The sequence below is a fragment of the Larus michahellis genome, chromosome 5 (assembly GCF_964199755.1).
Source record: "Larus michahellis chromosome 5, bLarMic1.1, whole genome shotgun sequence".
Classification (NCBI taxonomy): domain Eukaryota; kingdom Metazoa; phylum Chordata; class Aves; order Charadriiformes; family Laridae; genus Larus; species Larus michahellis.
In genome coordinates, this window is record NC_133900.1 from 28,020,155 (window position 1) to 28,044,485 (window position 24,331).

General features: G+C 44.2%; 2 protein-coding genes across 11 annotated transcripts in view; one reads left to right on the forward strand and one right to left on the reverse strand.

The window, feature by feature from the left end:
- Positions 1 to 24,331, reverse strand: part of CSGALNACT1 (chondroitin sulfate N-acetylgalactosaminyltransferase 1) — a 66,841-nt gene that overhangs the window by 3,681 nt on the left and 38,829 nt on the right. Inside the window, exons 5-17 of one of the 10 annotated variants that reach the window (XM_074589325.1) lie at positions 23,726 to 23,942; positions 22,380 to 22,481; positions 21,388 to 21,566; positions 20,875 to 20,969; positions 17,678 to 17,759; positions 14,577 to 17,310; positions 13,407 to 14,039; positions 10,492 to 11,585; positions 7,018 to 8,604; positions 6,739 to 6,890; positions 4,224 to 4,453; positions 3,497 to 3,773; positions 2,798 to 2,981 (exon numbers count right to left, since the gene is read on the reverse strand). In XM_074589325.1, coding sequence (XP_074445426.1) covers positions 17,027 to 17,310; positions 17,678 to 17,759; positions 20,875 to 20,969; positions 21,388 to 21,566; positions 22,380 to 22,481; positions 23,726 to 23,942 — 959 coding nt within the window. In that variant the 3' untranslated portion in view covers positions 2,798 to 2,981; positions 3,497 to 3,773; positions 4,224 to 4,453; ... (3 more) ...; positions 13,407 to 14,039; positions 14,577 to 17,026. Of the gene's footprint in view, positions 1 to 637; positions 3,774 to 4,223; positions 4,454 to 6,738; positions 6,891 to 7,017; positions 8,605 to 10,491; positions 11,586 to 13,406; positions 14,040 to 14,576; positions 17,311 to 17,677; positions 17,760 to 20,874; positions 20,970 to 21,387; positions 21,567 to 22,379; positions 22,482 to 23,725; positions 23,943 to 24,331 lie in introns of those variants that run through there. The other 9 variants (XM_074589321.1, XM_074589319.1, XM_074589316.1 and 6 more) reach the window with 9 other exon arrangements.
- On the forward strand, positions 2,756 to 13,075 carry SH2D4A (SH2 domain containing 4A). Its single transcript, XM_074589327.1, has 9 exons — positions 2,756 to 2,930; positions 3,677 to 3,836; positions 4,368 to 4,527; positions 6,559 to 6,624; positions 7,032 to 7,170; positions 8,416 to 8,632; positions 9,024 to 9,154; positions 9,976 to 10,196; positions 11,715 to 13,075. The coding sequence occupies exons 1-9, from the start codon at positions 2,756 to 2,758 to the stop codon at positions 11,805 to 11,807; spliced, it is 1,362 nt and encodes a 453-aa protein (XP_074445428.1). The 3' UTR covers positions 11,808 to 13,075.

The following is a 24,331-nucleotide window of genomic DNA, read 5'->3' on the forward strand; positions in this document are numbered from 1 at the left end:
TTTTGTAAAAAGCCCCTTCAACTTTAGACATCATATTAATTTCTGTTGGCACATGGAAGCCATCTCTGCCAGACCGTCAAGCTCAGACCATGCCCAGAGCTACCATCCGCTTCAGTTACTGGTTCAGAGCCACAAAGGATGCAATTCTGTTGGTTCCTCCAAACAAAAGCCACCTTGGGCTCAGACAAAAAGATTGTCATGTCCCCTACAATCAGAACAACACCAAGTAACTTCTGAAGACATTAGTTTATCTAAAATAAGCCCCAAAATTTGTGTCCTTCATACTGGCCTTTGATGAATGGATCTTAAAAAAACACAACTAAAAGCTTAAGGGACCCATTTCTGGTTAAAGGTGCTTTTCTGACACCCTAATCTGTTTGCAAACAGCTTCTCTTTCAGGCAGTGCTTAGGAGCAGGAGGCAGTGAAGCTTAAACAGAAAATCTCCATCAGTGTCCCCCAGTTTTGCAGTTGAACAGACAGTTCAGGTACCCCAAGGGACGAGGAACTGCTCACCAACACCCACCTTCCTTCCCAAAAGCTCTTGCCTCTCTACAGCTGCCAGCCATCCTTTGGCCGCTGGAACAATTCTGCTATATGAGGGATACTCAGAAAGCATTGCCCAGATGAGACCACCTCCCCACAAAAGACTTATTTTATTAAAAAAAAAAAAAAAAATCAAGAAAGCCATTTGTATAAACAAAAGCAATACAGATTTGGACCAGCAGCTCCATGTTTCTGGAATTAAGTTAACATTTTTAATAGGGAAAATATAAAGTAACCAGAGAAATAAAACAGAAATGAGAAAGCTTATCCTCAACTCCTGGTCACTGCACCTTCCCAGGGACTCCTGCTCCTGGCCTCTGCTGCAGCCAATGCTATGCTGGGACCATAGTCTGCTTTGTCTGTGCCTTGAGGTCCTGGAGGTCCTTGTCTCCCTGCCTGCAGCTCCTCCAGCTGCTCCAAGCTTCTTTCAAGCTCTCCCCGCTGGAAGTGCATGGGGACTTCACTGCACTGGGGCGCCAGCCAGCTCTGTCTCTAGCAGTTTTAGGGCAAGCCACGTTGAGAAGTGGGGGGATGCTTGGGGTAGCCTGCCTGATCCCAGCACGGGGGTGAGATGGGAAAAGGTGGACCAATGCAGCAGGTATTGTCTTGCCAGTATGACTTTATTAAGGTCCCTGTAGTGCTGCCCCATTTCAACTAATTAAATGTGCTCTGTGTGTGCTCATTGGAAAGCTTCAGTATTGCACTTGCTGGCTCCTCTACCATCCCCTTCTCTGTTATTTTATCTGGCAGAAGCCAAGTAGTCACACCCTGAAGCTGAAGGTGGGTGCTCCCGACACTTTTCTTCCAACAATTGGGTCCCTAGGGATCCAGCCCTTCTCCTGTAAGGTGGTTAATTGATTTGACTCCAGGATTTAATATGTACTTGCACTTCACAGGACTGGCACAGGTCCTTCTGCCATGTCTATGCCCTTTGTACCTCCACATTACTGCCCCAACAACCCCCTCCCTCCCACTTACTGCGCTATGTCTTAGCATGCTTGTTCCTTAGACTCTCAGGATTTGTGCAGAAGCACACAAGTAATCCCACTAGCTTAATTTCCTTGTAGCCTGCTAGCAACATTTCCCAAGAGTTTGTCCAGAAAGCCCCTGCCACCCCCAGCCACCTTGCTCTGGTGTTGCATTTCATACATCACTGTCAGCCTTCCTGTGTCACCAGAAGCGCTGCCAACCAACCTCCTGATCTCCCTGCGTTTATCCAGATAAGATAAGGAAAAGAGTTGGTTTCAAGGTCTTTGGTCCACACTTCTGTTTTCTCATTTGGCACCTTCCCAAGTGACAGGAGAGCTCCCAGTTTTTCAGTGAAACCTCTGTTGTAAACATCAACTCATGGACACAAAGCATACCTGCGTGGGTGTTAGTACTTTGCCAGCGTGCACCAGACATGACCTGGCATCCTGGACAGGAACAGGGGTGCTCCTTCTCCCCATCTGCTTCATCCTGTCAGACAGGGATGTCCCATGCCAGGCTCACCACGTGGGCAAGATACATCAGCAAGCTGTGTCAGACTGGGACCTGCCTCAGCTCCTCACCTGCTGACCATCCGAGTTGTCTTTCTTCAAACCAGCTGGGCTACTTGCACTCCCTTGACTTGCTGTGAGGCTGTCTTTGATGAATGGGAGCACCCCAAAATTCCCACTCCCACCTCAAAAAGCAGAACTGAAAATCCTCCCCATCTTTCTTTGGTAAAACGAGGCAGGCTTTGATCATCAAAGTCTTCCTCTTTGAAAGGAGGCGGAGCCGTCTAGTCATGGGTTCATTGATTCCCTGCCCAGCAGGAATGTTTGCTTGGGCACAGCCAAGCCACACCTCTGATGACTGTAACAGGCAGCGCGCTCTCTCTTTTGATATATTATCAGCTGGGTTTATCAGAGTATCAACACAACCTCCCCGCTCCAGGAGTTGTCAACCCTGGCCAGCTCTCCCTGCAGAGTGGGCAGGGACTGCGTGGGAGACCAGCTCACCTCTTATTTCAAGGAATCTTAACAGCAGGTTTTAAGCTACTTATTTACTTTTTTGGTCTGTGCAGGAAGTCTGTGCTAAAAAAAAAAAGACAGAAGTATAATTACTCTGGCACGCCTGCATTCCTGCTCCAGGCTCAGGCGGGGAGGGACTCTTTCTTGTTGGAGCCACGAAGAGGATCTGATCCGTGGAGATCATCGCCACGAACGTGTGTAACTGAAACCTCCAGCCATGCTGAAACAGATATTATCGGACATGTACATCGATCCTGACCTGCTGGCAGAACTCAGTGAGGAGCAGAAGCAGATCCTTTTCTTCAAGATGAGGCAGGAACAGATCAGACGGTGGGAGGAAAGAGAAGCTGCTGCGGACAAGACTTCAGCGAAGAAGCCACTGACGAGAAAAGGTAAGTCTCTGCCTGCCGGCTGCTTCCCCCTCTGGCCAAGTCAACAGCTCCCTAGAAGCAGGAGGTAATATGTCCTTAGAGTAATTTTTTCTCCCAGTGACAAATCATAGTCGTATTTCCAAATTGGAACTAAACCCAACCTGTGATGGTGTACGCAATGGTTTTACTCCCAGGCCCAGACACTGTCCTTGACCAGATTGCTCAACTCCCCTAGCTGGCAAGACAGGGCTTACTTGCCCCCAGGAGATGCATGTCATTAAGTTTCCCACTAAATGGGGCCTCTGAATCTGTCTATAAAATAATCACGGACTTGAACGTTTGTCCTGGGGTACCAGATCTGCAGGGGGGGTCCTGCTGTGCCTTTAGACTGAAGTCCCCTTGCCAGCATGCCGGCTTCCTAGTGGAAGATAGCACTCTTCTCCCAGCTCTGCCCCACGTACTCTGTTTGCAGGTAGTTCACCTTCACACAGTTTGGGTAGAACAGTGGCAAGGAATTAGAGCAAGAAAGGAGACAGTGGTGAGTCTTCTTCCTTGCCTCCAGACTCAGAAGTGCCTCCTTCACTGACCTGGCTTCACTACTGTGGAACAAAATGGGAGTTGTGCTCTGCGTCCCAGCCAAACTTTCCGTCTGCTTTTGGAAAGGCTCTGCCACCGGCAGCAGCCAGGAGGGCACAGCAAGTGGGACACAGGCCCTGCATGGAGCTGCCAAGCAAACAGCATTTGCCAAAGAACTGCTTCTTTTCCAGCCAACGGGAAGTCGGTGACATGGAAGCTCGGTGCTGACAACGACGTCTGGGTCTGGGTGATGGGTGAGCATCCTTCAGATAAATCGTACGCGGCCATCTGTGAAGAGATCCAGGCACAAAGGGCAAAGCGGTTAGCAAGAGAGCAAGGCAAGGAGGGCAGGTAAGCACCCTTCAGCTGGAGGACTCAGTGGGCAGACAGGGAGGAGAAGGAATTTCTAGGAAACTAGAGGCTGGAGTCTTCCCTGTAGGGGCTGTGGTTACCACTGTCACACTCGACTTCGCAGGCAGAAGGTGCAGGCAAATTTTGCCTTTCTGTGAGTACATGCAATGCTGGCAGAGACCAGCTCCAGCCTGAGGCTTGCCCCTGGTTCATCGAGCCTCTCCTGATAAGGGTCCTGCGTGGTAACCTCTGCAAACCACAGGAAATGCTAACTCTGTTATCGCAGCAGGTGATGAGTTTGGATTGCACTGATTCACCGACGGGTGCCCGTGTACAGCAGGATGACAGTTACTCACCACAAGTCATTGATTTAATTATTCCACCTACCTGATTTGGAGATATGATAGCTGCCTGCATGCAAGTTCCTTCATCGCAGCACTGCTCTGCTCACGTGCAGCTTCCTCGCAAGATGCTCAGAGAGCAGAAAGTGGCTCCCTTGGCTTCCTAAGTCCTCTCTCTCTTGCATTTCAGAGAGACTGACTTTTCTGTAACACGGTCTCTACATCCGCAACCAGGAGTCCTGGGAGAGACAGATCTTCACGGGAACATAAAAAGCACTGTGGAGGAAAAGAAGGAAGGTGGGAGAAAAACTACTGCTGCTACAACAGGAAAAAGCCAGGACCTCACAAAGGTAGTTTTCCCCCTTTTAACCATAGCTATCAGAAACGTGTGCTTTGAGACTAGGAAGTGCAGCAAGTCCTGGTTGCTGTAAATAGATATTTGAAGAAGGAAAAAAGTGAGCTAACTGTTAAGGCTTTTCTTCTGTAGTCAGAGAAGAAGCCATGCTGTTACATCCTTCCTTAGGACTCGGGAGGCCCAGCTGCTATTCTCAGCTGGGATAAATCTGCTCTGTACCAACACATAAGTTACTCTGGATTCCTTTGCTTCCATTTTCTGTGGGTAAAACAAGGGTCGCAGTACTTTCCCTCCTGCTCTGTGGCTAGTTTGGATGGCTTTAGGGGCAAGACCGGGGAGGCTGTTCCAGAATCTGTACATGCAAGGCCACAACCCTCAGACAAATCATCTGCTTGTATAAAAGAACAGATGAAGATAATGTTACCAGCATCCTCTGACGTGCATATTTTAGGTCCTTTTTTTTTGTTTTTAGTCTTCTAAAAAAGTTAGAAAACAGCTTATGACCTTGACAGCACAGGACAACTCCAAATGCAGCGTCTGCTTTTGCTTACTACTTTTTAATGGCTACAAAAAGCCATTTGCAGAGAACTGAGAAAAAGATGAGTTAAATTAGCTACCCATGTGAACAGAAGGAACAGAACACCCTGCCAGTATAATGACAGAAGTCCAATCTCATTCAGCAGAGTTTTCATTCAGCCTTTTGGTGCTAATTTGTACGAGTGTATATTCTTTTATTATACAGCCAGTCCGTATGTCATTATAAAAAGCATGATAACTGAAGTTTTGGTTTTGGCAAAGTGCCTCTCCCACTGCTACTAAAATACTGAAGGGAATTTGGAGTGGCTATCTCCTTTATCAAAAGCCTCTGAGTCACACAAGGTTTTTCTTAGCACTGTTTGCTGAAGTTGAGCAACCACGTGGGAGATTTTTCTTTTCAAAGGAAGCTATTAATCACAGCTAGCAAAAAAAAACCAACAAAAAAAAAGGCACACCCCCCCCAACCCAAAAATCCCACCAGCACCACAACAAAAATCTAAACCCCTTTCCAAGTCTTGCACATGGAAATAGAGGACGATTGTATATTTTACTTTTGTTCTCTGTCATTATATTATTAGTGATTTTTCCCAGGTTTCTGGGGCTTTTGCTATGAGAAGGAGGGATCCAGACCAAAGACCCCTGTTACGTTTTCTAGGCCTGGAGAGGGGCTTTTTCTCACCTTGGTCATTAAAGTTCTTTCTCTGAGAGCTAGTTCCCATTTAACTTGAGGGATCCGGGCATTGTGTTTTGTCTGCTGCAGGGGACAGAGGGCTGATCTAAGAAAACAAGCTGCTTCACACACACACGCTTGAATTTCCTAGTTTCCTGTCAAGGAGGGGGAAATTGGAAAGCCATGTTCATATTAAATATTAGCCAAGTAGGTGATGGAGGTAAAACAAAGCGTGTCCTTGGTAAGCGGCGTAGTACAGTTAACTCATTACTCACTGTGCCGTGGGAGGCAGGCTGGGTCCAACAGGGAGGTGGGTGGGTGTTTGCCGAAAGACAAGTCTAACTGTTTGTCTTCAAAGGCAGGTCTCAGCTAGCGACTGCTGCCAGGGTAGCTAGACTGGTTTGCAGGGAAGACTGAACATGAGATATGCAGCTAGTTGGGTCAGTTTGATGAGCAGGGGTTTGCAGCAGCCCAGCCACAGCCGCAAACACGCACAGGCAGGTAAAGCCGTGGACGGCAGGTTCTGCTCGGGCTTGCTGTAGAGGGAGGGAGGGAAGGGACTGCTCTCTGGGAGGATTTGGGAGCATCGCTTAGCAAATCTAGTCGTGCTTATGACAATCCTGACGCCCCTGAGCTCTCCTCCTGTGGCATATTAGGCCTAATATGAAGAAAAAAACCCAATGTTTTTCAGAGAAGGCTGTCAAAATTTTGTGACATATATGTCACATCACTACTTCTGCGTTAAACACCTATTGCTCCAAAAAAGAGCAATGGTCCTAATGCCGCATTAATTTCTCACTGCTCTTTTCCTTCGCCCAGAGGGAAACCAGAGATATTCACCAGATGCTGGCAGACTGCCAAGTGAGGAAGCGTGGCTTCCAGCAGGTAAGTGGCAACCTAGGATGCTCCTAACACATTGAGTGGGCCCCAGACTTTATCTGAGAGTCCCAGTCAGAGTGAGTCCCCTCAGAGCCTCATGTGACCCAAGAATGTCCTCACCTCTTGGACCGGTTTTATCCAGCATTGCCACGCTCCTCATGTACAGTGTGATGATTTGGAGATGATACAAAGCAGGGCAGGCTGGCAGACTGGGAAGCAGCGCTCCTCATGATTTCTGGTAGACTGCTTTCCCTTACTTCCTCTGTTGTCACCTGCAGTGAAGATAGAGCATCTGTATATTGTTGAAACCAGAGAGATTCACAATAAATGGAGTTCCCAGTATTTCAAGGCTAGCTAAAAAGCAGGGCTAAAACTAGCCTGGGACAAAGATGAACATACTGTTTCTTTCATAGACGAAGGAAGCACAGAGGAGAAATTCAGGAGAAGAGACCACAGTCCCCCAGCAGGCAATACCACAGAGCCACCCCAGCTTGGAGAACCAGAGGACGCTGCAGAGATCGGATGAGAATGAGCCCGAATGGCAGGAATCCTGTAAGATCGTAGGATGATCTTTTCGTATGGCGCTTGAGAAATCCTAGGGCTCTGTGGGGTCATCTCGGTCCTTCTCCTGCCACACTGGAACTGAATAATTGGTTGGTGGGTGGAAAGTACTGCCAAGAAATACAGCGCAGCATTATCAGAAATATTTATGAGTCCACACAGCATTGAGGCTAGAGTTGGGTAGGGAAATGGAAATTTTTTCCTACAGATGCTGTAATAAAACAAGCAACAAATAGGAACCACATGAGGAAAGCCAGGATAATTAATTTTAAACTAGAAGCTGGCCTTTTGTAGGACTTTGCAGTAACCATTGCTCTTGAGGATGAGGATAATGGGTGACAGGGATTAAGTAAAAAGGGCTTCCCTGTCATCCAAGCACAATCCCACCTAAGCAGAGCCCTGCTGCACTGTCTCATGTAATGAATCCCAATGATAGGAAGGAAAACTATAAAGAGTATGAGACTTGCAGTAGCATCCATCACTGCTGCCAAATACTTCCTAAAGAAGAACCTGACGCATTTTTCTCTCAGTTCGTCCCCTGCTGCTCAGTAGATGGCAATGCTGTACTATCAATTGTTTCCACTTCAGGCCAGGGGTTTTAGTACTCTTACTGATAAAAAATCCCCTCTGAAGTTGATTACAAAAGCAAGGAAAGAACTAGCCTAACTCAGACTGGCCGGAGAGCTGGTTACTCCTACAGACTCCAGGATGAGCTGGACCTAGATAACCAAGCCAGTTTTACAGCAAAAAAAAAAAAAAATACCCAACCAAATTCTCCACTTTCCGTAACAGTTTCAGCAAGACACCCTCTCACCCTGAAAAAATGATCAGCACTTTCAAATCCTTCAAAGGATTGATTTGGGGTCATTTCAGCAGCTTTTATTTCATACATCCTGCCCCTGGCCAGCTCACATGAAAGGCACTACAGAAATCTATATCTGAACTAGGAGTCAGCATCCAAAACAAAACCAAGCAGTCCCTGAGTACAAAGGGACCTGGCACCCAGCAAGAACCCAGATTTTTAGTCTCTTGAAGGAATAAAAACTGGATCCTGTTAAGTAGCAGATGCCCAAAAGTGATGGGAGATATGTGGCAAACGGTCTCACAATTGAGTACATCTTTCACCTTGTGAAACGGGTTATTCTTCCACTTCATCAAGCAGGAAGACAGCCAAACGGCAGCAAGCTTAAAACCTGCCTGCTTGTTCGCTCCTGTAGGACTCCTTTTTTGTTCCAGTGCGGAAATCCAAGGCGGCAGATGAGAAGAGACGCTCCCTTGCACGGCAGGCCAGGGACGACTACAGGAGGCTTTCACTGCAGGGCATCCACAGAGGGAAGCAGGCAGATATTTCCAAGGGTGCGACAGCAGGAGATCGGCGACCACTCCAATATCCACCTCTCCCTCCCAAGCCTAAACTGCTACCTCCTGTGGTAGCAAATGGGAGACCGATTAGGTAAAAAAAACCCTTGTGCACTGTGGAGGGGAGAAGGGGTGAGATTCTTCTGCTCTAGCGTGGGATGGTTGAGATGGGAATGGTTACCTCTCCTCCTCACATGGAGGAGTCACCCCACAGGGAAAAGTACAGAGCCTAGGTTATATTCCAGCCTAGGCTGTGGTGAGGCTTATTTTTTCAACCCTGGAGGGTAAAAGATTTATTTAGTAGAGTGTTCTAACCCTGGAGTGCATACATCTATGCTGGGTGTCCACTGAAAACCATATAATATTGCTGACAGCTACATTCTGTTTAGGGCTATTCTTAACATCCCGAACAAAAGGTAAGTCCTGCCAAGGACTCAAAAGCTGTCATTTGAACTTAATGCACAAACCACGGTCTTTTCTAACAGGAAAGAGGGAATCCAGAGGACAATCTCCAATTCCACTGAGGAAAGCATCATCAAATGGTTCAAAGAGGAGCAATTCCCTCTCCGAGCCGGCTATCAGAAAACCAAGGACACAATAGCGCCTTGGTTCCACGGTGAGTCCCGAGAGTTTCTGCCTCCACCCGGTGCTTCAAGGAGTTATTTCTGCTAACATGGCTGCCGCCACAGGCTGGGCCCAGGAGCTTTTCAAAGGTGGCTACGTCTTCCATTTAAAACATCTATGAGTGCAGTTTAGCATTATGACAAAGGGCAAGATAAAGTGTTAGAACAGAGGCCAGATCTTCAAACTACCCTGTACCTCTGTGCCACCCCTGCCTCCCTGTACTGGATGTATGGTCACCCTGGTAACTGTTTGGACCAGGGTGAAAGAGATTTGGGCACACCTTGTCCCCACTCATCCTTGGCCCCAGCTCCAGACGTGATCATCATCCATCACTTTTCCATCCTATTTCTAATGGGTCATCATGATCTCATCCGTCTCCCTTGCTTTGGAAACCCCTTCGATCCAAGACTGCAGCAATGAAAGCATTATCCTCTTGTAACAGGGCTTTCAATGCTTGCATGGCTTTCTGACAGGACCTATGATCACTGTCTGCACAGGTATCGATATACAACACACTGCCATACCATTCCTTCTCATAACAAGGAAACAATCCTCTTAAGCCCCACGCATTTATCATTCATCATCAGCCGAGTCTGGACCAGTTAAGGTAAAGCAGTTAGCATGTGGCCATGGACTGTTACTAGTAATGGTAATACTGTTCTTCCTGGGCTACTGGGCAAGAACACAATGCAAGGGATGGAAGTGCCATGGACCGGTTTTAAAGCAGTAAAGCAGTTTTCTTGTGAGAACAGTTCCAGCCAGTCTTGCACAAATGGTTTTCTCCCTTCAGTTTTGTGGTTTGGTTTTGAACAGGTATCCTAACCTCTAAGAAAGCAGAGGAGCTTCTGAGTAAAACATTACCAGGGAGTTTTCTGGTCCGGGTCAGTGAGAAAATCAAAGGCTACGTGCTCTCCTATCGGTCTGTGGAAGGATGTAAACACTTCCTCATTGATGCCTCAGGTGATTCCTACAGCTTCCTTGGCGTGGACCAGCTACAACATTCAACACTGGCTGACCTTGTAGATTACCACAAGGTGAATGTCTAGCAATGCATTAATTAACTGCTTGTTTAATTGCTTCAGGGCACTTCAAAAGAAGAAAGAATAGATTCAGTTGTTTTAAAGTAGGTAACTAGACCCATTTTAGCTGGCACTGGGTATCCTGTGTGTTGCTCCAGAAGGGTATGCCAGCCTGACAGGCACATCTCAGGAGACCTAATACATCTCAAACATCTTAGACCTGACTCACTCCCCCTCAAGCGCACAGAACACCTTGCACACAGGGCTCAAGTTACTTACACAAACGCTGACAAGGTGACAGCATACTCACACAGACTCCTTTTTTTTGGATTCTCTCCGTGGTTGTGGGGTCCTGGCAAGTTGCATAAGCAGAGAATCCTGCTTGCCTCCAGCTTCAGCACGAAAGAGAACAAGGTATCCTTATAATCTCAAAGCAGGCAAGGTGTGATACTGAGCAAAGATAAAAAATAGAAGGGAAGAAGGCTGGCAGGTTCTTGCAAGAATAACAGCATTGTTTACTAGCACTGACTGCAGTTACATGGGCTCCAAAGAGGGTCAGATTGATTATTCATTCCTTTACTGTAAGATCTGCCCCAGGGACAGGACAATCATTTTGCCTAAAGGTTCATTTAAAATCCGTGTTTCTTTTAAATAAGAGCCTAGCCTAATGTAGGCATGGCTAAACAGAATTGCACATGAGGAAAATATCTATGTTCATTTGCTATATGGAGTTCTACCTGGGCTACCTGAACATGCATCTTGCATGGGTTTCAGAGTTCAGGCTGAAATGGTTGAAAGCAGGAGCTATATGGCTATTGGTACCAGAGCCAGAGGATTTAGAGCCTGGCTCCGCATATCTATATTAAAGATAGAGCCATGCCCACAGTCTGCAAAGAATCCTACAGACCCCCTGCACTGCAGCAGACGTGGTCAGGGTGAACCTGCTCCGCTGAAGTGCTCTAGTGGGTTCTGCTTATCACCCACTGGGTGACCACAAAAGAAGGCAAGTTCCTGCCATGCATCTGACGTTAGGGTGGAGAACAAGATGGGAAGCAGAAACTGTACTACCAGGGAATTCCCTTGTTAGAATAGGGCTTTCCTGAGCAGAGGGCATGTCCTTACTCCAGGATCCACCCTTGTCCCTCCCACGAACACAGGCAGGAGCACAGTCCACAAACCACCCTGTCCTGCTTAACTGCATGCTGCACAGTCCTTGCTCCAGCACTTTCCAGGCAAGGCAGGATTTCACACCAAAGAAGCGGCGGTTGCCTGCGAGACGAGCACAGCTCTTTCTGAGAACTGCCAGAGTTGTGTCACTGTGTTACCGCACCGAGCACAGACATTGTTTCATGAAGACAGAGGTCAGCCATGTGGGTCCTTCTCCAAGTTCCCCGGAGCACTGACCTGTATCACACAGCAGGATGAACAAGTCCATACCATAACAGAGGCAGGGAGACTGCTGCCCACCCCGTGAGGTTGTGATAGGTAGGGTCTGTTTGAAAGGTGGTGTTTAATCATATCCTTTATCAACAGGATGAACCCATCACTTCTTTGGGGAAGGAGCTGTTGCTTTACCCGTGTGGCCAGGAGGACCAAGAACCAGATTACATCCCCCTCTTTGAGTGAACCTCCCGGTCTCGCTGTGCAGCCCCATGCTTGTATTCACAAAGACTGAACTTCAAACCAGAGCTGCTGATGCTTACCCGAAACGGTTGCCATAAGTGCCTCTATTTTATATCCTTCACAACAAAGCAGTGGGAGGATAAGTACTGGTGTGGGCCTGTCCTATCAACTGAGTTAAAGGATGCATCCGCCCAGCAAGCTGCAAAGCACCTGGATGTATCCCACACATGGACTGAATGAGATGATGAAGTAATCAGTTGAACAGTGAGATACTGCCACCTATTTTCAATGGGGTTTTGCAGATTTCCTGGGGGACTTCAGTATTCTAGCTGCCTTTTATTCTTGAATGAAAGGTTGTGTGCCATCTGGGAAATAGATTAGTATCTGCCGTTGAATGAGATCATACCTTCTTGAAGGCACAAAACAACTTGGAGAGGTGAATCAATCTTGATATAGTAATTTTCGTAATGTGAAGCTTAATCCTGTAAAATGCTATGCCCTTGGAATCAAGGATGTTCAAGCCAAATATCCAAGCAAACCCTGGGTGCCTTTCAGTGAAGGGTGTTCTCTATGAAGAGGGATTTTCATGAAAAGTGCATTTTTTAAACTCCTTTAGCCTCTGAATATAGAGCCTCACTTTTTAACCTGTGTTTAAATCCCACACTGGCCTTTCTGCATAGAGAAGGATTAACCTTTTGAAAGGGAAAGGAGAAGGGATACAGGAATTTGTATGAAAGACCACCACATGCACAGAGCCCAAAAAAATGTAAGAAGCAGTACCTATATCAGTATTAGTACATTTTACAGAAAAGTGTTTGCCAGTAAAGAATGCTATTTTCCAAATGGAGCTATTTATTGCAAGTTGTGTCCATCTTACTGAAATGCATCTGGTGTAAACTTTAACATGGAATTTGTTCTTTCAACATAACGTTCTCTCTTCTTATCTCTTACACTGCTCTTTAAATACATAATTCAGAATATCGGGGCAGAGAATGGACAGCATCACATAATCCTCACCCAGATTCCCACATGTTGTTGCACGTGACAAACTGTACCGCTGAGGGTTGTGGTGCGGATCTGCTAACATAATTTTTTAGAGATGCAATCCTCAAACAGTGAGCAAGAGTCAGTCTTGTTTCAGTTGTTTGCCTGTTCCCTTTCTATTGGATATGGGCTACTCTGCTTAACTTGAGGAAGCAGTCAAAAAGCAGGCTTGTATTGATCTGCATTTTGCAGAATACAGATTAAAATAAATTGTTGTAATCATCTGCAACTCCGCTGAGAGGTGGTTTCCATTAATGGAAAGAGGGGGTAACTGCGCTCCAGTTACAGCAGGTTTAACTTGCTAGAGATAAAGCCTTAATGTAAAGTGAGATTCTGAAAGTAACAACACTCTGTCAGGGCAAATGACTTAAGGAGCTTCTTGAGCACTATATCACATGTATCAAAGAGATATTTTCAACATGATCTGCATCAATCATGAGAGGGGATGCTAGATTATTTTAGGGGAAAAAAAACCTCCTTGTCTCTTCATGAACTGTTTCTTTTGAAAAATACAGCCTAAATGAAGGTCATTCAGAGATCTTAGAGAAAAGTTAGTACCTGTTCTCATGTGAAGAACACGCCATAGCTGTTGTCCTGCTGGGGACAAATCACGAAGTGTTTTGTGTATCTATGGCCTGGTAAAGACAGGGACAAAGTCTTATTTAAAAAAGCAATTTTCGAGGCAGGGTGTTAACTTGCAGAAATAAGGTGCAGGCTGATCTGGCATGGACACAGCAGGACTGCAGGACATGATCAATTTTAGCTCTAAGATCTACAGTGGAACTCCCCAGGGCTTGACTTGCTGGCTTGTGGACCAGTAGCTTCACATACCTTTGTATTGTAACTACCTATTTGCAAATGTTGGCTCAGCAGACCCCGGGGAAAGCCACTATCAGTATTCACATCTGTCCCACATGGCTGAGAATCACGCCTCAGTCTTTTAAAGACTCCCAGCTTCACTTGTCTGCTGGGAGGGAAGAAACTTGAAGTTTTGTACCTACACATTTAAATTACTGCACTGTCTGCCCCTTGCCAGAACAGATGCCCTCAAGACTGGCACTTCTATTGCTCTGAAATGTAGTTACCCTAAAAGTCTGTGGAGCAAGGATGACTTGAGGTCGTTGGGAATCGAGGGTGCTGGCTTGCCTTGGGCAGCTTCTCTCTAGAAACTTTCTTTCTTCAAGGGATGCTCTGCAAGGATTACAAGAGTAGTCACATTTGAAAATTGCTTGCTGGAGAGATCGTGACACCTGGAAGGATATGGCAATTTGTTTTGCCCCATGCCTCTATATCTTTAGCCAGAGCGTGCAACAGTTGCCAAAAATTAAAGCCAGGAGTCCCTATGTGGCTTCCCCGTCTACACAGAGTGATCTCTATTCCCTCCCCAACTAAGATCCAATCAGTTGCCATTCTGAAAAAGATCACAAGCTTTTTCTGGGACGAGGAAGGTAGAGAGCTGCCTGGCAAACCAAATCACACACAGAATCAACACTACAGTTCTGTGGCTGCTCTCTTTGGATTTTTTTTTGGAGACCTGTTACAGCTCCACTTGGCTCACAGAAACATAGCTAACAGCAGCTGCCCTTTCTCATGTTGGTCTTCACTTCTCGTATCAGTGCAGTCTCCACCTTCAAGAGAGCCCTGCCAGACTTCTGCCATGATTAGATTCTCCCACACATCACTGAGGTGCCTGTGGGCTGGCTCTCTCCATCATTGATTCCGTCTCACCTCTTGCCAAACTGGCTTCTGCAGCCAAGGAACAGGAAATGCATAGATAATATTATTCCTGGCAGGAGGAACAGCATCTCTGTGGAAAAGGACGTGCAAGAGAATCACAAAGGTGCTATTTAAAAACATAACTTGTGAAACTCTGACAGGGGCTGGATGACATGCTTGCTAAGGTACTCAAAGTAACAAAGTGTTGAATTTACAGGTGCACAGTGCTTAGAATTAGAGACTAATATAGGTTTGACAGTACATCTGGAAATGATCTGGTCTAGCCCTTCTCTACAAGTGTGGCCAACCTCAAGGTCACATTAAGCTGCTGAGGGCTTAGGGAAACCCAAGGGAAGATAATGAAAAAACATGGAAACGGTTAAGGCTGGGCTTGATGCAGGTTATGATTAAGAAACTTTCATAATATACATCACCCAGTTTCAAATTCAGGTTAAGTGGGACCGTAGGAACAACTATTGCGTTGGAGTTCAGTTACCATAGCTCTCATATGCATTCAACAAGTGGTGCCTGTCTCCTCCTACTGATAATATTTGTGCAGTTACTCCATCAAAAGAAAGCCCTTTATAAACAATTTATCATGCATTCTGGGAACAAAAAAGTTGTCTGGAGGACCTACTTGAGTTATTGCTGAAGTTTTTATGGTAAGTGACGTATTTGGGGGGTGTTTTTTTTTAAGCATGCAGACTTTCCACTGTTTTTGTACTTTTGCAGTGGTTTTGGACATTTGGTGATTTGCAAGGAAAGTGCAATGCAGATCATTTGCATCCGACAAAAGACAAACACGAGTAAACACGCGTCAAGGGAAAAGGTACTTACAGTAGCATGATCTCTGCCTGTAGATTCTGCATGCAATGCTTTCAAAAGAGGTCCATAAGTGTTCTTCCTACCGCGCAGTGGTGTGACAAATAATGTTTTATTCATTGTTCAGTGTTATCTTGCATATTTCTTCCCCCAACTTTTACAAGCCAAAAAACAAATTAGAATCTAGTTTCAGACTGCCTTGAATTAATCTGAAGCTATAAAACAATGAGACGGCTCAGGGAAACAGCATTTAGGTAAGCAAATGGGGTTTCCAAGCCCATGCAGTTTTTGTTGGGTAGTATATATTAAAATGATAAACAGCAGTCGGCAATAAAAGAGAATGCTTTACAAGAGCAGTAACTCATGCTTTCAACGGTTTTAGGCAATCGGAAAAAAAAATCCGTTAAGAAGGAGACTGATTTTTAGGATGCACTTATAATTATCGTAAGAGAATTTGCAGGGTCCAGTAATCCATCACAAAAATTTATTTTGTTAATTACAAAAAGCTTGCTATGCCCTGGGCAAGATTTTATATTTGGTTTAGAAGGAATACTTTGGTATAAAGTCAGAAAATGTTCATCAGTTTTGGTATGTGACATTCAGAGTTTAAAGCCTCCTGCTAAATCAGTACTGTGAGTTGATATGTATTTTCCTTTTCTTCAGCACGGTAAAGCTTCTGCCTTCCAGCACCCAGGTCGTGTAGAAAAATCACTTTACTTATCTGAACACAGTTCCCATCCACAGGAAACACAGATCCGCAGATCATTTTCCAAGCGTTGGAAGGCTGTATTCCTAGTAGGGCTAGAAGTAGAAAACCTGAAGTATGAAAAAATAATTCCCAAGCAAAACCATTTAAAAATAAATTTTGAGATACTTACGGTATTCTAAAGCAGAAACACACCATCTGATTCATGTGATACAGACATGGCTCATTGCTTTTCCTTCACTGTTCACAGAAGAGAACAAACACTACCCTCCAGCATTTTTGAAACATCACACTTGACCAGTAGGGCTTTCTCTTTCTAAATTTTAGAAAGCACTTTCTGATATGCCTCTTCTCTCTGATTGAACTCGGAATACCCTGCTAGCGAGCGCACTGCTGCTGTCCCCCCACCCCAGCCCCTTAAAGGAAGAAGATTTTTGGTCACTCCAGCTTAACCATCATTAACAATAAGATGTCCTTCTCAGAGCAAGAGCTCTGTACTTATTCAAAAATAGCCCTTTTTAGATATGTCAGGTTAGATGTAGAAAATAACTCATTATTATCATCCCACCAAAGGGTCAATCCTTTAAATAACTGTACACATCTTACAAACATTTCAATGGAAGAGCACATCCATTTGTTATTGTGAATACCACATATTTATGTCATGTTCATTGTCTCCATGACCTTGAATCTCATCAATTGTTCAAGTCTCTCCCAGAAGCAAGTGCTGAACAGTCAGGCTAATGGCGTCCTTAGAAGCCCTATTAAGAAAAAAACAGAAGAAGAGAGGATAAGCATTTTCCCTCATCTTCTTTTGCTGCCACCCCGCTGGAATCTCCATCCTTTCAGTCTTGTCCCCTGTCTTCTTGTTAGCAACTCTTTTCCAAAACACCCTATAGTCCAATTCAGAGGCTTTTTGCCTCCCTTTCTGGCTTCATGTCTTCTTATTGCTCAGTTTCTGTCTGTGCAGGTGAGTCTCAATCTCTTGCTTGAAAACAAGCATCCCAAGCTGGCCATGAGAACCCTCGTTCATGGCCTTGGACTGCATGCACATTTTGTACTGCTCTGGGGTCAGCTCGTCCAGACATTGCTTTTCATGCCACAGATGGAAGAGACCCCTGACAGGAGTTCGGATCACGATGAGGTTGCTGTGAAGGTATTTGCGGTACAGATGTACATCTTCACCACCCCAGCCTTTAATGTCCAGATCAAAGCCACCTGACACAAAAAAACATCCAAAATAAATCTAGAAATACATACTAGCAAACTCTATGCTATTAATTGCACTACAGCTGTTCTCTGGCTCCGGTCAGCCCTTTAAAACAGCCATACTTTCTGCCAACATCAAAGCACCCACATTTCTTAGCTTCAAATCTTCCACTATCAGACAAAATTCTTTACTTGTACTAAGCAGTGCCTAGATTCTGGTAATCTCTATGGCACCGAGGAATAGTCTGAACATCTAACCAGAGCACTGCTGCAAATTAGAGGCACAGACATACTGGCCAAGGAAAGGGAAGCGGATCACCATTTTCTATGTACATTTCAGTAAAAAGGCACAGGGATGGGAGTTTATTTTTCTTACCTATGTTGATAAAATCAGATCTGTATTGGCAAGTCATCCCAAAACCAAAGTCTCTCCAAAATCCAGTTTCTTTTTTAATAATCTGCATGGAAGGAAAAGAATGTTTAGATAGAAGCAGAAATGCTTTCAGTATGAGCAGCAGACAAGTCCCTGAATGTGGTCAGAAATAGGAGCAACTGCCCTTTTGTTCTCCTCCACATAAATCCATGGCTGATCCTGAACCAATTTTTGTACTCATTGCACGTTTCTCCCCCCAAAAAACGGCCATGCCATTAGCTATCATGGATAAATCCCCTGATCCAGAATGATTAGGTTTCTCTCTACCCCTGCTGTTGTAGACAAAATGGAGCTATATCACATCACTCTCTGGAGTTTGCTTCTTCACAAGCAAAACATCCTCCAAAATTGTTAGTATCTGTGGGATTCAAATCTGACGTAAGACACATACTGGTAAACCAGGGAAGCCAGACTTTGCTGTAGAGCAGATGGTGGCATCTGGATTGTGGACCACGAGAACTCTGGAAGAAAACAATGGTTCTAATCTGACCACACAACTGTCAGCTATTTCATTACCTTAATTTTTGCAAAAATTTGGAAAGTGGTAAGAACAGTTTGCCATTACAGAACCGCTAAATCCAGATAAAACTGAAGTCCAGATACGTTAGGTGGTAGATATACATCCCATAAAAGCCTTTGTAATAATGAATGTGCAGTCTACATTACTGAGGTGGACCGTAAAAACATCATGTATTACAGGTAGAAAACCAGAGCAGAAACAAACCATGGCTACCATTTTCAAAAGCAGATATCCAAGTATAGATCCCTAAGGTCATAATTCATGTCTGTGAGTGACCTAACCCAATCTGGTGAGACATCCAAGAGTTCCAAGGGACTGGGACAGATATTTAAATCCCCTAAGCAAGTCAGCAGCATACTCTTGAAGGTCTGGTTACAAACCTACTCCTTCACAGCTATTTTTGAAAATTTTGGCTTCACTTATGGCAAAGTTACAGAAAATGAGGAGAGAGAATTTCCATTTCTGGATTTATAAATCCCAGCATTTACCAAAAAATCCTCTTCCAACACAGTCCCTCATGATTTCTTGTTCATGCCGCCCCTTTTTGTACATAACCCTTTCCACTTCAATGTTGGTTTTTTATTTTACTGCTCGTGCTGCTGTCTCTTTCTCTTCTCATTTCTCCTTTCCTTGAAAAAGCCAGGCCACTACAGAAGCCAATTAAAAGGAAAAAATATTGTATCTGTCAGGTCTGCACTGTAACAAGAAATCTCCATAATGATGCCCTTACAGCAACCTCCTCTTATGCATTAGCATTATTATTTCCCATTAGTGCAAGTGGCTGCTGCACAAATCAAATTCTTTCAAAGATTTCTGAAGGCTTTTTTTTCTTTTCAGCAGCCTGAGTACCAAGACAGAGAACTAACACTGTCCTGTTTTAACAGCATAGATCTGGCCTCATGCCTGAGAACTAACGTGGGCTGAAAATATAAGAATCTACATAAAAATGCAATTGGCAGTACTTCTTTACATCAAGAAGCTTTTCTGACATAAGCATCATATTTTATGATTCAAATACTAGCTATAAATATTTGCACAGTCCTGACAACATACTTTATGGAATTTATGCTAGCTTGAGAGCTAAACTCTATTTCATTTCCTAAGTACAGTGTTTACAAGCCTGAGGATCCATGACGAGCTCTCATCAGAGAGAAGAGCTAACCTGAATCCCATGGTATTATCAGAACAAGTTTCCTCTGAGAAAAAAAAAACAGTGGAAAGGATTTTCCAGACACTTCAGTAAAAGGCTTTCTGGCTACCTGTTGGATAACACAGGGACCAGTAGACAAAAAATATTTTAAAGTATTTTTGGTGGACTTTTCAAATTCTCATTCTTAATTTTTCTAAAGGGATTGCACGAGTTAGGGGTAGTGATGACAGAACATTGGACTCAGACCCCTAGTGATCTTTTTCAGCTGTGACTGTTGCTGGACTCACAACACCCCTAATTCTTACCTAGCAAGAATAACAATAGAAACTAGGATGCTCCGGAGACAGTGTCCAGCCTGGGATAGGATGAGTTCTGATAGGTGCAGTGCCTGGCAGTAAGAGGGGCAGGCTGGGACCTGATCCAGAGGAAGTGAATGAAGCTGCATAGCTGCTTTATGCTTCAATTTGAAAATTCAGCCATTTACCAGCACTAGGGGGCAGATGACTCCGACCCGCTAGCTCTGGAGAGAAGCAAGAGTGGAGGGTGTATACAACGGGAAAGCCACCACTTCTATCACCCCTTCAGCTTCAAGACAATGCAATGCCAGAGCACAAGAGAACGGAGAATAGCATCTGCAGCAGTGCCGCGCAATGGCTCTGCCACCAGAATTCACGTGAACCGCTCATCTCTGTGCTCTGCTTCTTCCTCACAACAGCTTCCTCCTAATCAAGGAGATTCACCTGGGTTTAACTACATGTTTTAAATTCTATGCCTTGTGGCAATGTTTATAAAAATAATACTTTGTTCTCACACCAAAGATAGCAGGTGAGCTGGAAATCAGTGCAGTTATGCTGTGTTATGTCAATGTCAGATTAAAGCCAGAAGGGACAGCTCGAAGCATGTCATCTGACTCTGAGACAACGCGGTGCACTTCAGAAACACACTGTCTGCTCACAGGCAGTTTAATCATGAACTGTGGGATGGGAAAAGCCACTGTAGGTGTTCAAGTAAGTGGGAAAATAACTGTGACAGCCCCTGGAATTCTGTTTTCACTGAGTCATCTAAGGACGTCTATGCTTTTTACAAATGTCAGCTCTTCAAGATGCAAGCAAAGAAACTATTCAGTGCAAGGAAGAAATGAGAGCAAGATCAGGGACTGCCACCTCAAGACAGCACACCATGGACGAATTGTTCACTACTTAGAAAATCCCTCCTGGCAGAGAGGAAGGCATGGTTTATATTCTTAGGCTCCATGTATAAAATATCAAACAAGGGTAAAACAAATGGTACCAAGATACTTCCCTGTGAAGCTTAACTGCAGAATTCACAGCAAAGCGACTGCCGTAGTTAATTTTGTCTTGTGGTAGTCACTGTGTGCAAGGAATAGGGAAATGCTACCCAAGAGAACATGCACCTTTAAAAAATGCTTTGTCCAAATAAAAGCAGGCATTCTGAGAAGCACGTACTTACCAGCTGCTGTTCTAAAGATGGGATGGAATCATGGTGGCCATAAATTATACTGGGGTTATACTGGCTGAAGAGAACAGGATAAAACACCTTCTTCCCTGGAAATGACAATGGGTTATTATTTTTTTTTTTAAAGCTGTATAAAACACACTTCTCTCTTACAAGATGCTGTCCAGGTCAGAGCAAGTCCAGACAAAGTCACACAAGTTTTGTACTTAGCCTATGGTCTTTGCGTGAGAATGTGAATGTAAGGATATAATTAAAAAAAAAGATCCTGGTCCAGAAAGCACAGGTGCTGAAGGCAAGAAATTCAATCACAGTGGGAGCAGGACTGTTATAACCTTTCAAAAGCCAACCAGCAATAGAATTTTTACACATCTTAATTAGTTCTCTAAGTTCCAAGACTGATTTACAGCAGCTTCATTACCAATTCAAAGGCAAGAATACTCTGGTGAAGGCTGTTACACAATAGCTAAAAAATTCTTGAAAGACAATACACTTCATGAGTAGCAGTACCTGGCTGTGTGTTCAATCTACAGGAGTTAAGGAATTCAGCTGTGAAGTATATGTCCACGTCGCAAAAAAAGAGAACAACATTGCTTCCTTTCCAAAATCGAGCACCAATGTCTAGTCCTTTGCCCCTGGAAAATTCTTCATTCAACTGGATGAAGGTGAAGTTCTTGAAGTTGGCTGACCTAGGAGAAGCAAAATACTCAGCAACTTAACCTATCCCTCCAGCTCTTAATACAAGTGTAGGCAGGAACCCAATATGAAACAATTAATGTAGAAATCTGTAGCATCACAGTTCTGAGAGCAGTTTGAGGGAAGAGATGGCCTCTTTGGGTCTTGAGGAGATTTCCACTATGTCTACATTCAGAGCTTGACTCATGTACTCCTAAGCTAGCATTCCTGTCACAGAGATTCTTTGGGTAGACCTCACAAGAATCCCAACAAGGCTTAGATGGACAAAAATATCTTTAGTAGGCAAATATAAAACACCTGTGGCCGTATTACTGTATCTGTACAAGGATCTTCCTCCCACATGGAGATAACAAAAGGCTACATTGCCACATGATCTTGACAAACACAGTTATGCAAGCACAGTAGACCACACCTGGCCAAAAGTATCTGGTTCTTGTGTGCTCTACTGAAATTGTCTGCACCTGCCTTTGGAAGTTAACTTTCAGTCCTAACAGTTAGAGCCACTTGCAAAAGCACAAAAGAAGTTACCAGTGTGAGGGGAAAAAAAAAAAAAAAAAAAAAAGCTGCACTGAGGTAAATTCAGTAAAATCTGCTTTGTGGTTCTAAAAACCAACATCACAAAACCACAGATATGGGACTGTCAGGATAAGACTGGTTTTATCTGATACAATGGAAATAAAGCTGGTTTTTTCCAATGCAGTTTAGAACTTTTTGGCACGACTATGAGTCTGGACAGCTATCTAGTCTCCAGTTCATGGTACGATCGCTGTGTATGAACAGCACACATCAGACATTCAGGTACTTACTTGGAGGTATTTTCAAGTATTGCTCTGACTTCATTCATTTGTTCTTTTCCAAAGTAAACTACAGTGAGGTGAATTCTCCCATCCTGCTGAATGCCCATTTCCCTATAGAACAGAGGCAGATTTGTTACTTGTTCCAGAAGTTAGCTTTCTTCAATAACCTACACCCACAGGAGAAGGCAGAGTAGGCTGAACCTTGGAAGTCATTCCTGAGGGCACTGATTCACTGACAGAGATCCTTGTCCTGACAAATGGCCTCACTGCCTCTGTCAGATGGGAGAGATTACTATCTTTCAGGCAGATTAGGAAAAAACTCTCAAACAGTGTTTATTATATTAATAGATGGACACTGTTAAAACAGGCCATCCAGCCCAGGAAGAATGATCAGGCAAGGCAATAACTCCAGCACTTAGGAGAATATGAGAAGAGGGATTTTAAAGAAGCTATACATACCCTACTCTTAATCTTGATTTTTAGTAACAGATATTCCAGAGTTCAGATCTTTCGCATTTTGTTAAGAAACATTTACTAAAATCTAAGTATCAACCAGAGATCAAGCCAGTAGCCTAAGGGTAGGACCAATCTTAAATAATGCTAGACATCATGCCTCAACTTCCACAAAGTTTAGTCAGCAAGAGTTCATCTTAATCAGTAGAGAGATCAGCATGACCAGAGGGTGATTTCTCCCATCCTTAAACAAGCAACTATCAGATGGATAATTTAGACAAGGAGCCTATTTTTAGATGGCAAAACAAATTAGATGGCAAAACAAATATTTTTAGGCAAAACAAATCCCACTGTAAGAGCCAGTATCTGTTGCTAACACAGTCTTTTCTGGGCAGCTCTTTAAAGCTACACCTCAATTACATTCTTCCTCCAAGCATCATCTCTGTGCTAAAAAATAAGTTTAAAAGTAACTGCTCTGAAAGTTCAAATACATTTCCTTCTTGAGTCTTATTGCCTTAATCTTTAATTGGGCCTGGAAAAGTGTCTGGGAGCACTAATTTCCTTTTTCCTTAGAAATATTCCTTTGCAACTAATGGCATGAAATTCTCATGTTGTCACAGTTGCATGTGCCCCAAAAAACAAACTGAGACACATATGCCAGGTACATGCAAATCAGAAACACTGATGACTGGAATATAATTGCTTTTACTGCTAGTCACAATGCATTAAGCAGCCAAATGCCTTTCAGTCTCTGTAATTTCAAAAATTACTTCTTAGTGGCACAATGAAATGCTATGTAAAAGTAGTATGATTTTTACTGAGTAAGGCCTTCATAACTCCTGAAATTGCATCTTACTTTCCAAGTAAGAAAAAGCAAAGGCAGCACTGGAATGGAAACCTACCTGAAATTCTGCATGAATTGTCGAAATTTGCTGGCTCTCTTGGCCAATGGCACAATGACATTAATAAGTGTGTCAGCCATATTGACATCTTCATTTTTCACTTTCATTACAGGACCAAATGGCCGGAATAAAACAATCTTCTTGAACTGATGTTTTGTGTCTCCTTTGAAAGTCAGCTCATACAACGTGCCTTTGTCTTTTTCTGTGCGGTAGATCCCTGTGTGAAAACAAGAGAGAGGAGTTTTTGGATTAAAGCTGGGCTCCTGAGGGAAAAAAAATGACACAGTCCTCATATGCTACACCTAAGCTGAAAAGGCAGCAGAGGCATGAGATATTTACTTTTAAATCAGTACACGATCCACCATTGTTTGGAGGAGGCTGTCATTATGACAGGGACACAGCCCCAGGGTTGCAGGAATCATTTGGTATTCTCGCAGGCACATTCCTAGGCTTGGCTGAGTTACAAACCTCTGAAGGTTACCAATTGCTCACACTCAGTATAACCCAGCAGACATGCTGTCCTTATTTTTCAGACTGCTCCAATTGCACACTGCAGGCATGCATGGTAATGGGGATGCAGAGACTGCAAAAGGCAGCCTGCCTCTC

Coding starts and splice junctions, on each gene's coding strand:
- SH2D4A (XM_074589327.1), top strand. CDS start 2,756: ATGCTGAAACAGATATTATCGGACATGTACATCGATCCTGACCTGCTG. Junction 4,528..6,558: donor AAAGCCAGGACCTCACAAAG/GTAGTTTTCCCC, acceptor TCCTTCGCCCAG/AGGGAAACCAGAGATATTCA. Junction 8,633..9,023: donor GCAAATGGGAGACCGATTAG/GTAAAAAAAACC, acceptor CTTTTCTAACAG/GAAAGAGGGAATCCAGAGGA.